The 13,869-nt window shown below is 36.1% G+C and overlaps 1 protein-coding gene across 1 annotated transcript in view; it reads left to right on the top strand.

Annotated features, from left to right (window-relative positions):
- Positions 1–13,869, top strand: part of Prim1 (DNA primase small subunit) — a 160,025-nt gene that overhangs the window by 77,682 nt on the left and 68,474 nt on the right. Inside the window, exon 5 of the mRNA XM_090409175.1 lies at positions 533–591. Coding sequence (XP_090265301.1) covers positions 533–591 — 59 coding nt within the window. The remainder of the gene's footprint in view (positions 1–532; positions 592–13,869) is intronic.

The raw sequence follows: 13,869 nt of genomic DNA, 5'->3' as shown, positions 1-13,869 counted from the left end.
CAGTTAGCAACTCCACGAACAAAGCCCGAATTCCAATGCCAGGGTTCTTCAACACCTGTTCCTGCAGATTTGCGAGGAATTCTGCTGTACGAACGCAATCAGATCGTCTGCTAGGGATCTTTCTTCTTGCTACATCCTCGTAGTCACCATTGCAAGTCTCTAGTTCATGCCTGATTGTTTTTACTGTATTCAGGGAGCATTGGGCAGCAGTCGTAATATCCTTATTTTGATGGCGGGCACGAATCATCATGATACAAGTTATTCTCTTCCATGATTCAGGTGGGTTCCAGCTATCCATCCTTTCTGACATCTTGTATGTGAATGAAGAAGGGTCCAAACTTTTAAATGAAGAGAAGTGTGTGTTAATACATGTAACTTACGGAAAAATATAATTAATTATAAATATGTCAAATTTATCCCGAACACACCCTGTATATATATATATATATATATATATATATATCAACTATGTAAGTATACATATAAATTCCAACCGGTATGGAATTTACTTATCGTTTTCATCTTTTTTTAGGGTGGAGAATTTAAATCCAAAAAAGTGCACTTATCAGATTACATACATCCCAGTATACAGTGAGTATTATTAGCTTTCTATAATTCTGTTTTTCATTACTTATTGAATGGAAAATAACTAAGAAATAAATAAAAGTACTCTTATTCATTGTTTTAAATCTAGCTAGCAGATTGAAAGATAAAAGGCAGCATATACTGAACATGCTGCCTTTTATCTTTCATCATCTGTGTCACCTGTTATTCCTGAAATTTGATATTCACTGCCTGTTGTTTCTACCTTTGCAGAAACTGGACATCTTACATATATTCATTTTATGCTGTAATCAGGACTGTCATAAGTACTGAATGTTCTTGTATATCACTATATAATTGAATGCTTAGCTTAGTTGTTGATCATTCAGTTATAAATTGTTGCTGATAGATTTAAAATTACTCATAATTTCTTTTATTGTGACAGAAAAACTGTTATATTTTGGAATAGTTTGCTAATAATTTGGAATTACATACAAGAGAAATCACGTACTTGTGGTAGGGATTTCATTTTCTGGTGATGCAGAAGAAAGTTTATTAACTAACCATTTTGAGTTTATTGTTAGCAAAAAGAATTAAAGATGGAAGAGAAGATGAATGGAAGAAGAGGTAATGGAGATAATAATGAATAAAAAAAAAATTCCAATAATCCGTCACACCATACCTCTTCCTCCTAAAACTAATATTTTCCCCATCATCATCATCATCTTTTCTTCCATTGTCTTTTTTTTTTTTTTTTTTTTTGTTTTAACTAGTTAACAGACAGGTGTATGCTTGTCTGTTAACTAGTTAAACTGGCCTCATGGCTGAGTGGCTAGTGTATCTGCTCTCCAGCCAAGAGGCTGGAGAGAAATATCTCACCAGAGATATTGTAGTTCAAATCCTGCTAGGGGCATGGATGTTTGTGATTGTCCTACTAATTGTTTATGATATGTACTGCTGTAACTTGTATCCTGGAGCAGTATGACCTGTGACATCTTTGCACCATAATAATAAAATATAACTAATATATAAGCTTCAGCCATAGTTTCGAACAGTTCAACTCCTTTTGCACCATCTAGAAATGAAATCACAGTGGTCATGAGACTTGACCAAATTATTCCTCAAGTTGTCATCAGTTAAATATCTTATGAGATCTGGAATATGTGTCATGTTTTCATATTATATTCTCTTTCTTTCCATGGGCTGGACTATTGCTTTCCTTCTTTTGATCTTAGAGCTTGTTCTAAATACATAGCAAATTATTCTCTGAGTACTTTCATCCTTTAGTTCTTCTTTCATTTCTTATCAACAAATTTAATTTGATTTTGAAAAGGCTAAAATTGCAACACTTGTCTCATGTTAGTCATGCATTTTGATCCTTCAAAAGAACCGTTATCAATTTCACTTATCCTTAATCATCAGTAACCAAGGAAAATTTTGTTGTGTCCTGAATAAACCAAGAAAAAGAATTACCATTTAATTATTCAGGAACAACTTTCTTCAAATAAGGGCAGAGAATGTGGTGTGTTGGCTATATACTGGAAATGTATTTATATGTATATAATACTAAAATAGGAGTAAGAAATTATATGACAAATGAAAGAAAATTGTAAGACCTAACCTGTTATGTATAAGGGTCAGATAAAGAAATTATTTAAAATATTGAATTAATTTAAGAACCCCATTTCATGTGTCATAAGATAGCAAAATCTGTAAGCCAGAGTCCAAGGATCACCTTTTTGACCGTCCAGTGTTACGTATACCGGGGGGGGGGGAGAGATTATGAGAAAGAGAAACTAGAGTGCCTTCTAAGAAAACACACCAAGCGCACACGCGATGTAGTGGAAGGAGCTGGACGCCGTGACGAAAACCCACGTGACCGCGTTGGCGGGCATCACGAGAAACGCCGGGAAGAGGATGAAAACAAAAAGGTCACGCAACCCCCACTCAAGGCTTTTTGGTTCCTGTTTCCTGACCTCTCGGACATTGGTCCAGTCCGCACCGACGGAGAAGTTCCAGGTTGGCCGTGGAAGGTATGGGTCGTCTGCCGCAGCGTATGGAATATGGCTAGCTATTTCCTTGGACTAGGATAGCTAAGCAATATCGTGCGACGGAAGAACCAAGTAGATGCTGTCCGTCCTGGCTTAGCTCCTGAGCCATATCGCCCTTCCCACTGAGAATATGGCCGTACAGATGTCGAAGGTGACCAGATGAGCAGCAGACTGAGAAGAAGCCTTGATGCCCGGACAAGGCAGAAGAAAGGAACGAGTATCATTTCAGAGACGGTAATGTAGACTCTTGTATTATATATTCACGGTTGAGGAATTGTGTGTTTTCTAAAGAACATTTTGTGTAGCGAACTTAATATATGGAACTTTAGGAACTGTCTCCAACTTGGCATAGATCCATCTTTGTTTGAGAACTGTCTGCCTAGAATGGCTCTATTTATTTTGTATGAATTAATTGTGTTGTGTTAAATGATATAACTAGTGACCACATGAGTGTAGAATGTGTGATAACTTGTGATGAGATAATGTTAAGTTACATATAGAGGTGGTCCAAGCAAATTTGTTCATGTATTTCATTAGTAGAAATGAACCAGAGATCTTACTTAAATTTGATTCAGATTACCTAGTAGTAAAACTTTTATGTTTCTTTTCTTTAATTAATAAATATGTTTCTTAGTACCTGCCTGATCTGGTTTAGTATATGAATTCAAACAGCTACTCATAAAATGTTTATCGAACTTAGCAGGAAGAACCTACGTGTATAATTAAATAAAGCGGACCACTGCATGCAAGAATATAGTGAATAGAAGTTAGATATTTATTGTAGTTTAGTTACTGTGTATCACTCTGAGAGAGCCATCCTGGATAAGAGTCTCATCTATCCTCGGTGGCTGGCGCAGTTAAAAAAATAAATTTGTCAATGCTTATCAGGTGGACTGTCTCAGAAGATATGTTAATGGCCACGTCTCATTCTAGGACAAAGCCTTAATCATTAAGTATCCTACACGTGATTAAACTTAAGAGCGGCCAAAGAATTTTGTTTGTTTAAAAAGGGGAAAGATTTAAGAGAACAACGAAATAAGTATAGACTAACCTTAAAGGCTAAAATAAAAGGAGAAATTATAGAAGAAGAAGATATAACAAATGGCGCAGCCGGTAGGATTTATTTAGATAGATAGCATGACGCTCGACATAACAATTTCTTCCTTTCCCAATACACAATATCCTACCAAATGTTATCCTTACATTTCTCTCATTGAGATCACAAAACTCTTGAGCAGTTTGGATAAGACAGTACTAGTTCTGACACTGACTCTGGTAATTTCTAATTTTTAGAATATCTGTACTTGAGAAGTAATACCTGTCTTATACTGCATTTTTGTTCTCCTGTACACTAGTATCTATACTTAGGCTTAGAAGTTAACACATGTTCAACCTATGTAAGAAAGGGAAACAGATCTCTGCCATGTAATTACTGATCCACTGTGACATCACTCTTTTCTAAAACGTTTGAAAAATCTCTCAACAGTGAACATGCATTATTCAAAAGCATTTTATGTAATAGATCCATCACTTACTTTCCATGGCAACTTTTCACATATGTGCACACATATGAAGAAATGTAAGGAGAAATCTAGGCAGCTACTCTGCCTTGTGGGTGATGATCATGTTTGGCAAAAGAAATCTTTAATGAGTTATGAGAGGAAACTAGAACACCCATTTGGCAGTGTTCAGAATGAAAACCATGGGGCTTATTGCAGACATTGATTGGAGAACCTATAGCATAAAAAAATGTCTGCAGTTATGCACAATTATGAAACTTTGTTTCACCTTTTCTTTTCCTGCTGTACATCAACAATTGTGTACATTCATGACTTGATAGATGATGGCATTTTTACTTGTATCAGAAATCTTGCAATGAGCAAATAAGCAAGACCTCATGAATATCTATTACTCCTCCTTTAAATTGTGTTGATTTCTGTATTTCCAGTGGGAGAAGGATAGTTTAATATATGATAGCTTTGGTTTAGTCATAAGCAACACTAATATATCACATTAAGTAAAAAAAAATCCAGCTGTTTTTATTATTTTTGTACTGCTCAGATCCAAAACCAAGAAGATTTTTGGAATAGCAATAATGCTTCACTCTAGAATAAATGTACCATATTTATAGTAGCTACATCCAAAAGGAGTTTCTTAACATTCATACTGGATAAATAGGAAGAGACCTCAACATAATCTTTTAAGGTATGCAGAGAAGAACCATGGCTTTTGACCTAATGTCCAATCCTTACTTTTTCACAGTGCATCCCATTAATAGGTATCTATCCGGATACTGAATCAGCAAGAATGGGCTGTCATTTTGAGATTTAGCTGGCCAAATTTTATTCTTATTGGCTCAAACCAAAATAAAATGATGTATAATGTGATTAAATTTCAAGCCATTGGGGCATCATTCCAGTTCAGCAACGTCAACTGTTCACATTGTTTTCATCAGAAAACCAGGAGCAGTGAAAAGTTAGCTACTGGAACAAAATCAACATCAGCAGCGTTCAGGATTAGCACCATCAACATAGGAAGCATAAACTGAAAAGAAATGAAATTGGCAGAAGAATTGCATAAAAGTACCAAATCAAAATATGTATTACCAAACAAAGAAAATAAAGTAAGCAAGATTATTCTAAGCAACAAATACAAGATGTTATATTCAGGCAATAATGATTAAGGAAAAGAAGGAGCAGCTACTGTAGTATTCAACACTAAATATGAGGATGATCTGAATAGTGGTCATTATCAAGTAAAGCGATATGAGCAAATATCAGAATGGGAGAACTGGAAATGATACTTATTTGTGCTTATAGTCTCAGAGCAGCTTCTACTAAGGAAGAAGTGGAAGAATTGTTTTAGGCATTAGAGAAGGCAATTGACACAAAGCAAAAATAAAAGTTAGTCTATTTTGAGATCTTAACCCCTTAACATACCAATTAAAAATCAGAAAGTGGTCGTTTTTCCGCCAATTTTTTAGGTGATGGTGATTTGCTGGATCAAATTCATCATTATTTCAAAAATAATGATGAATTTGTGCAAACGAAATAGCCGATACACGCCGTTGGCAACTTTTCTCGGCTGAAAGGAAATAGGCACAAGATTTTCTAGCATCTGTATTCGGTTGTATTTATATATGAAACCAAAATTCAAAATCAATTTTGGTGCAGTAAACAAAAGACGTGTCACAGACGTCTTTGTATGTTAAGAGGTTAACAGCAGAGTAGGAAATGATTACTAGACATCCTATCCTATCCTAATTACGCTCACTCATAGACCCCACACTTTTCACCATGTAGGCATTCGGAACCGAAATCCTACAGAATAGGATGGTTACTCCGTATTCCTGGAAGCATCCTATGTCTGTAGAGGTGTGTGTGTTCATGGGCCAGTTTCCCTGCTTGTGGGAAGAAAACTCCAGATAAACCGGGGAGAAAAACTCCGAGGTCCATGCTCAATACCGGCTACCTTGGCTATGTCTGAGAAAAATCCTTAAGCTCCTCATGTCAGCAAATCGAATGCAGGACACTCCTTTCCCGGGCATATGGTTGCGAAGTGCATAGCCAATCGGTTAACCTTGCAGGCAACTAGACATATAGAAATTTATTTTTGCTCTTTTCTCCAAATTTTCCTAATTTCTTACTAGACTTATAGAACTATTTAGGAAAATTTGGAGAAAAGAGCAAAGCTAATAATAGTAGTAAACGCCTGCTGGATTTCTTCTTAGGACATGGATTAGCCATTAGTAACACCATGTTCCAGCATAAATTCACATGGAGAGACGACACGAGAAATAAGAAAAGTCTTACTGACTCTGTTATTGTTGATAGTGTTAAATTGTGAATGAAGATATTTGAGAATTATAATACTTCATTCACATTTAACATAATCTGCCATAACTTGAGCAACACTTGTAAATATTATTTAATGTTAATCTCTTGCTTGTAAATTATTATTTATATAATTACTTTGTGTCTGTTTATTATTCTTTAATTATATAATTTTAGGAATTGCAACAGTTATAAAAAAGACTGTATTAAAATGTCATTCAATTTATTTTATTTGTTCCTGTATTAATATGATAATAATTTGTATTTATTATGTTTAAATGTATTTTGTATGAACTACGGATTATTTCTTTATTTGTATTTCTAAAAGAAAATGTAAATATGTGGAATTCTGCTGATATGATTTTATGTAATTATTCTGATTGAATTTAATTGGCTGGTAAAGAAGAAATGGAGTTAATTTTAATTAGTGCGTGCTCAGAACGTGAATGGCTGTGATATGGTTGAAGCTGGTAGATGTAAGCTGAACTGGCTAGAACCGGATTTTGGTGGGAAGAATGAACATATTTAATTGGAAAACGAAAGTAAAGAGAGAGAGAGGAGAAGCGTTCAGGACAGCAAGGAGTGAAGTAACGGGTGGCAGTAAGGGGATTTGGAAATGCCGTAAATAGATTAAGAAAGGACCGGGAAATTAATAGGCAGTTCGGAATATTTCTACAGAATTCTAAAATTACAACGAATTCCAATTATTTTGAGGAAGAATAGTGCAAAGCTGAATTTAATGCATAGAAGAAAATAAGGAATAAGTAGATTACTTAAAATGAGTGCGTCAAGACTTGTGAAGTTCTATGTTTAATATTTCAGTTATTATAGTGAAGATTTCTTTTGAATAGTGTTACTTCAAAGTAATAGTTAACTACAGAGTTTCATGCTGAATATAGAAACTATATAAAGTTCGGTGATTCCAAGCGTAAGCAAATACCTGGATAGTGCAGCACCTGACCCTTGAAGGTAGTGCACTATCCAGGTATTTGCTTATGCTTGGAATCGCCGAACTTTATATAGTTGATATATTTGGTTTTAAGTTAAGGGATATAATATCCCTTAACTTAAATAAGTTCGTGTCGCCGAATTGAAGCCTTTGGCTCTTCATTATAATTAATAAGTTAACTACAGTTTTAAGTGTGCCTATAGTGAATCCAGTGTGTAAAGGGTGTAACCCGGTAAGAGCAGTCTATTTTTTTTATATTTCAACGTGAAGAAATAAGAGTTAGCTCCGTCTGATATATCTTAACATTAACTGTGGCGTTCTACAAAAATAGCTGAAGTATGGAGCTTTAAAGTGTTTCCCCCTTGAAATGATAACTGCCTCATAATAAAATTAAGTGTTTGTTGACTAAGAGAGAATTAGAGAATTCTACTTTAAGAATAATTACTGTGAAAATTCTGGAACATTGAACTGTGTGAACCATTTTCAATTATTTGGAAGAATATAGAATTGACAACTGAATGTTTGATGCCTAATGTATTATGTTTGTTATGAGTATTTGAACTAAGTTGATGTATAAAAGAATTGAGTTATCTCATTGAATAGAGGCAAGTTGTGACAATAGTATTAAAGCGTTGAAGGATAAGATCTGTAAATTTAACTTTAATCTTTAAACCAAACTGAATGGCTACTAGTGTCTCAGAGATATTTTGAATATTGTTCAATTAGATTATCTTATTTAGAAAATTATGCTTAAATGTACATGTTCTATAACCCTGTATTAAATGTTTATTTTATTGAATTCAATTTGTTGTTTGCCTGATTTTTTTTTTTTTTTTTTCATTGCATCGCTCATAAAATTTATTTGAACCTTGCGGAAGCCTTAAATAATAATATCACCCTCAGCCTGTAGAAAAGTGAGATTGCAAAAGTTAGTTTGATTGATTCCTCTGTATTATATAGACTAATCTGAATATAGGGTGGCACAGGATAATATAAATTTCCTTATATTCGGATCAGTATCAATCAGCATCTAACGAAGTATAACCGGAAATTTTAGAGATAAGTTTAACAAACCAACATAAGTGGATCAATTAGCAAGATAGGATGACCCAACAATAGCGATACCTTTAAACTTGTTCAGGACATGAGTATGCAGAGAATTTGAAATAGGAAGTGATAACTATTTAGTTTTGAGCAGGTTGCATAAGGAAGTGTTAAAACAAATAAAAGTCGAGCAGTTTTCAGAGATGAACTGTACACTCAAATACACAAATATTATTCAAGAATAAATGAGTTTGAAAACAAGAACTAAACCTTGGAGATTCATTGGCAGACTCTGAAGAAAACATTGATTGATTCAGCAAAGACACATGTGGTGAGAAAGTTTCTTTTTCACTAGGTTAGACTATAATAAATTTAGTTTAATCCTTTATCCCAGTGAGAGCAAAGTTTGCACCTGAAAATATCTTCAGGACTGAATATAGTGTTGCACTATCTTACCTGGGTAAGTAGTGCAACACCAGGGCAACTCTTAGCAAAGGTGGAGCAAGCTACCAACACTCCTATCCCAGTATCTCCCATAATGCAAAACACATCTCCTTGTGGATATGTATACTGTTATGCATTAAGGGATTGGCCAATCCCTTAATGCATAACAGATATTTTCAGGCGCAAACTTTGTTTGCTCTCACTGGGATAAAGGATTAAACTAAATTTATTACATGTGGTGAGGTTGCCTGCAGAGGATTAAAAACACAGAACTTCATGCTGCACTCAAGAAGTTAAAAGGGTGGCAGTTATATGAAGGAAAAGATATTGAGAGTTCCTATCAAATAAGTCAGCATGTGTTTTGAAAGAATATAGAGGGAAAATAATGTAAGAAAGTGAACCAATGTGTTGATGGAAGTTTTATCACTTGACTCTGCTACCAATTATATATTTGGTTTAATCCTTTATCCAAGTATAAGCAAACAAAGTTTGCACCTGAAGTATTTTCAGGAGTGGGGCAACTCGTGGTAAAGGTGGTATAAGTTCTCATCACTTGCCTTAGTATCTCCCATAATGCAAAGCACATCTCCTTGCGGACATGTATAATGCTATGCATTAAGGGAAGGGCCACTGCCCAGACCGGTTTCCACCTTTATTCTCATCAGTGGGAGCCAGACCTAGAGGTGGTGATAGTAAGATGGAAATAATGGAGAAGTCATATTTACCTATACCAGTTGCCAAAATGTGTCACACCTTATTATTAAAATTCTCTGGATTAGAGATAAGTGCTTTGCATTATGGGAGATACTGTTATGAATGTGTCGTTGTTGTAATAAATATTTACTTAATAGGGTTTAACTCCTTTACTTAACTATCCCTTGAATAATTTGTCCTATCTCAGCAGCACGTATAATGTGTCTGTCTTTGCCTTACTATTATATACTTCAGCCCCTCCGATTATCACGTGCGCAAGTCTGATCTACAATGGGATTGTCTGAAGGTTAAGCCAACTCCTTGGTAACAAAGTTTCTGAAGTTAACTTCTCTTAAGGTTCTGGGAAAATTTGTTTGTTCCGCTGCGCCACCCAGAACCCTTAGATTGGAAAAACTTCTCAGTCGAGAAGTGAACCTTCAGATATGCACGTAGTTAATCTAAACTATTTCTATACTAAGTTATTAATACCCTCTATAATCAACATGTTTGCATTCGTGGTCTTAATTAACAATTATCTCCTGCTTAGATCCAAATAATTTATGAGTGGCGCATCGGATTCTTAGACACAGGCAACCAAATTAATTAGAGCAAAAGGTTTATTTAACATAATGATCATCTTACAGAATAAAGAACTTTCAATTATCACTGTACTAATAGATTACAAAGTAAAATTAATCAATATACATCACACAGTAATTAATACTACAAAAACATTATATTCAAAGATCGCATTCTTAGATTATAAAACCAATAATGACCTTTAGGTGTTAATCAAGCTGTCTGGATTAGACATCTCTACAGCTCTTAAACATAGTTAGCAATCAACACAAGTACAATTATAATACATAGCACATATTGCTCACCGACTACGATTAAAATATCACAGTTCTGTCTTAAATTTTGATAGTCTCAAAACTTTATGATGGTCTATGTTTCTTAAGTTACAATTTCCTTCCTCTCACACATTACTTGATTAAAGGTTTACTATACTGAACTCGAGGATTCCATCATGCTTGTCCTTTCGATTCTTGGATTCCTTTCCTTCCAAACATTTTCTTCCCTCTATGTTAAGGCTAAAATTCCTGTCAGCTTAGGTTGGTCCTCATGGAGTCTGCATACCGATAATGTATGCCTAGAATATTCTTAGCACGAGGCGATTCTGCATCCATAAGGCAGGCAACCCGACCACTATCTTTTCTGGGAGTTGCCTGTTGCTTCGAAAATCCACTATTCGTTCATCGTAGGGCTTGGAATCCTCGATCTCTCTAATCGCGACCCGACACCTCCGACTTCTGCCACCAAGAGAGAACAGAGACTCGAGACAAAAAAGTTTCTTGGGGGAGGTTCCAGCCCTTTTATATCAACCCCTACCAAAACTCCTTTTAACCCTAAATTTTCACCTGACACGTTCTTTTGCACTCGGGTTCTTGCCTTTTTGTAGCATGTTCCCCGAAAACTTAGGTCGCCATGTGCTGTATGTGCGCGTGACCGCTTGAGGCAACTTACTAGCCCGGTGTTATGTCTGTTTTTTCAATGTTGCCTTTACTATGGTCAATGTTTGTTCGTGGCCCTTCACTCTAATCCCGTTCCTATTTTTTCTTTCTAAACTTTGTCTATCAATTACTATGTAGGGCCCTTAGATTACCTACTCTCTAACTTGTGTGAGGCATCCCCCATTTTTCTTAAATGAATTTATATACTGCGCCAGCCTGAGCTTAGGTACAGAGTATATCTTAACCTAGGGAGGGTAACAGAAATTAGATGCCACTAACGTGGTTACAACTAAATTAAATCAGCCCTTCCTTCTTAACTTACTTTGGGTATCCCCACGTGCATATACCGATAAACAGGTTTGTAATTTTTATGAGTGGTAAGAGTCAGTCTACATGGTCAGATCACACACACATGATACTATAAAACATATTTAATGAATTCATAAGTAATACAAGACACTCACTCTCTCATACTTTAAATATACAATTTCTCATTTACATGGTTAAATAAAATTTCCTTCAAATGGTTAAAATACTATATTCAATTGATCAGGTGCTCGTTAGGCACAAAACACATCTTGTTTCCTTTTCGTATGGGTCAAAACATTGGTTCTTACCAAATTCATGATTCTCGGACAGTCAGTCTAATGAGATTCAAAATGTTCTATAATCTGCTTAATCTCCAAAGTTCACTTTTCATTCTGAAACACAAAATTTCTTCCAGTCACAATCATCCTAATGTTTAAGGGACAAAGAAAATGTAAGTTACTTATCTACTCTGCACTGGTTTTCAGGATTCCTTCCGTCCTTCCTTTGTAGTGGAAAACTGTTGTTCAAGGTCTGCTGCCACGTGGGAATCACATGTATTCTTCGAGTCTGGCGCTCGCTTCTTCAAGCACCAATTACATTGGTGCACTTTCTTTGCTGATGGCCCGCATTTTTATCTGCCATACTCTGCTGCGATGCCTTTCCAGGACTTACTGTAGTCAACTCTGGGAACGTAGGAGTTGGACATCGTTGACCACTGAGTAACACATAGAGAGAAAACAGGAACAAACAATTGGGGGGAGGGGGGGTTCCGGACCTGTGTTGCATATATTCTCCCTTTCAACGCCCTCTTTACAAGTTAAATTTTTGCATATTCAGCGTTTCGATTAGTCCCCGACTGGGTAACCTTATCGCACCACCATACAGGGCTTTTCATTTTCTGGAACGCATGCTTCTAGATATTTTCCACAAACTAGCACCTACGGGCGCTTACAATACTACAGTGGCATTTGAGCGACCTTTGCCCTTTCTTAGGCAGTGTACTGACATTCTTGCATGTGTAAATCACTAGTAATTATCTTTACACATACTCTTTGATTATTTTACATTTACCATTCTAATTTAGATCCATCAAAACTTATACTAAATATTTCTTTCATCTTATTGATCACGATATTAATTCTTCTATGACATGAGCTTAATTGCTGAAAGGACAAGTATGCTCTCTTAGCAGAGCATATTCTGTTAGATTCTGGATGGGTGACTTCATTGTAAGTGAGGTTGCCCATTTCAGATCTAACAAAGGCCCCCTCCTTCTAAAAAAATTTTCTTCCTCAGTTTCCCTCCTTGATTCAATCCCTTGATTTGTGTTTAGACTTTCAACTGTTGCTTGATACACAAGATTGGTTTCATTCTTCACATCTCGCTTATTCAGACCTGTGCACTCATCTCTGGTTAGATGACTCTTCTCTGCTTCCTTTCCGTGATCTTGACTAGTTTCCGGTTTTCCATTCTGTTCCCTGACCCTGCCGATATTTGAGTCCAGCTGGGTGTTAGCTATGTGCCCTTCCCTCTTTTTCTCAAGTTCTATAACTTCCTTACTTTCAGATCTGTTGGACGAGGATTCTTTGTTTCTGATTTCTTACAGTACTATTTCCTTTTCCTCGGAACTGAATGCTCTCTCTCTCTCGGGTAATCGCATAAGAAACTATGCTTCCTAAGGAAATCCTTTCTTAGAATTAATCCCACTCGAGACCACGAGGTCCCAGGTAGAATTAGGACGTTATGCCATGCATGCAGATTTAACCCAAGTAGCTCAATCCTTAGTCTAACATATCTTGTGGCATGAGTTGTGGTTGGAGATATTCCCAATAATCTGACCAGATTTCTCATTCTTTTAGCTCTCTTACTCACACAGGCCCTCAGTTCCTTGAGACAATTCTCAGAGATTAGGGAAACTTGAGAACCAGTGTCAAGCAGTACTTTAAGATTCCTTCTGCAGACCCTTGCATTAGTTGTTGTTCCAGAGAACTGTTCCTTGCCCTGTTGTTCCTCATTATCAATTGGTCTGGCACAAATGTGAGACATAGTTTTTGGCTTGTACCTGGTTCTCGAGGATTCTGGTGTTATAAAACAGTCTCGGGCCAAGTGTCCTAATCTTTACAACTATAACACCTGGGAATCTCTCGACGGTAGCCTCTTTTAACCTGTCCGAAGACAAAGGAGAATTCGATCCACACTTGGCCGACAATTCCGTTAGTTTTTTCATTAGTGATTTCATTCTGTCCAGCAGCGGTTGTTGTAATTTCTCTACTTCCTTATGAATGAGATTAGTAATCTTGCTCTGTTGTAACTCAGGAGGCTTCTAGTCACTGGAATGATCTATCGTTAACAGACTGACGACAGAATCGAGTTGTTCCATAAGAGGCTGTTGTAATCTCTCGACCTCTTTCTTTACCAAGGAGCGGACTTTGCCAAATTTGCAGTCATCGACAGTGACACTGCAGACTGTTTCAGTTTTATTTTCTCCA

Source organism: Typopeltis vanoorti, chromosome 2, assembly GCF_054136105.1.
Source record: "Typopeltis vanoorti isolate ZY-2024b chromosome 2, IOZ_Tvanoo_1.0, whole genome shotgun sequence".
Taxonomy (NCBI): domain Eukaryota; kingdom Metazoa; phylum Arthropoda; class Arachnida; order Uropygi; family Thelyphonidae; genus Typopeltis; species Typopeltis vanoorti.
Note: the sequence above shows the minus strand (reverse complement) of the source record. Positions and strands in the feature narration are given on the sequence as shown.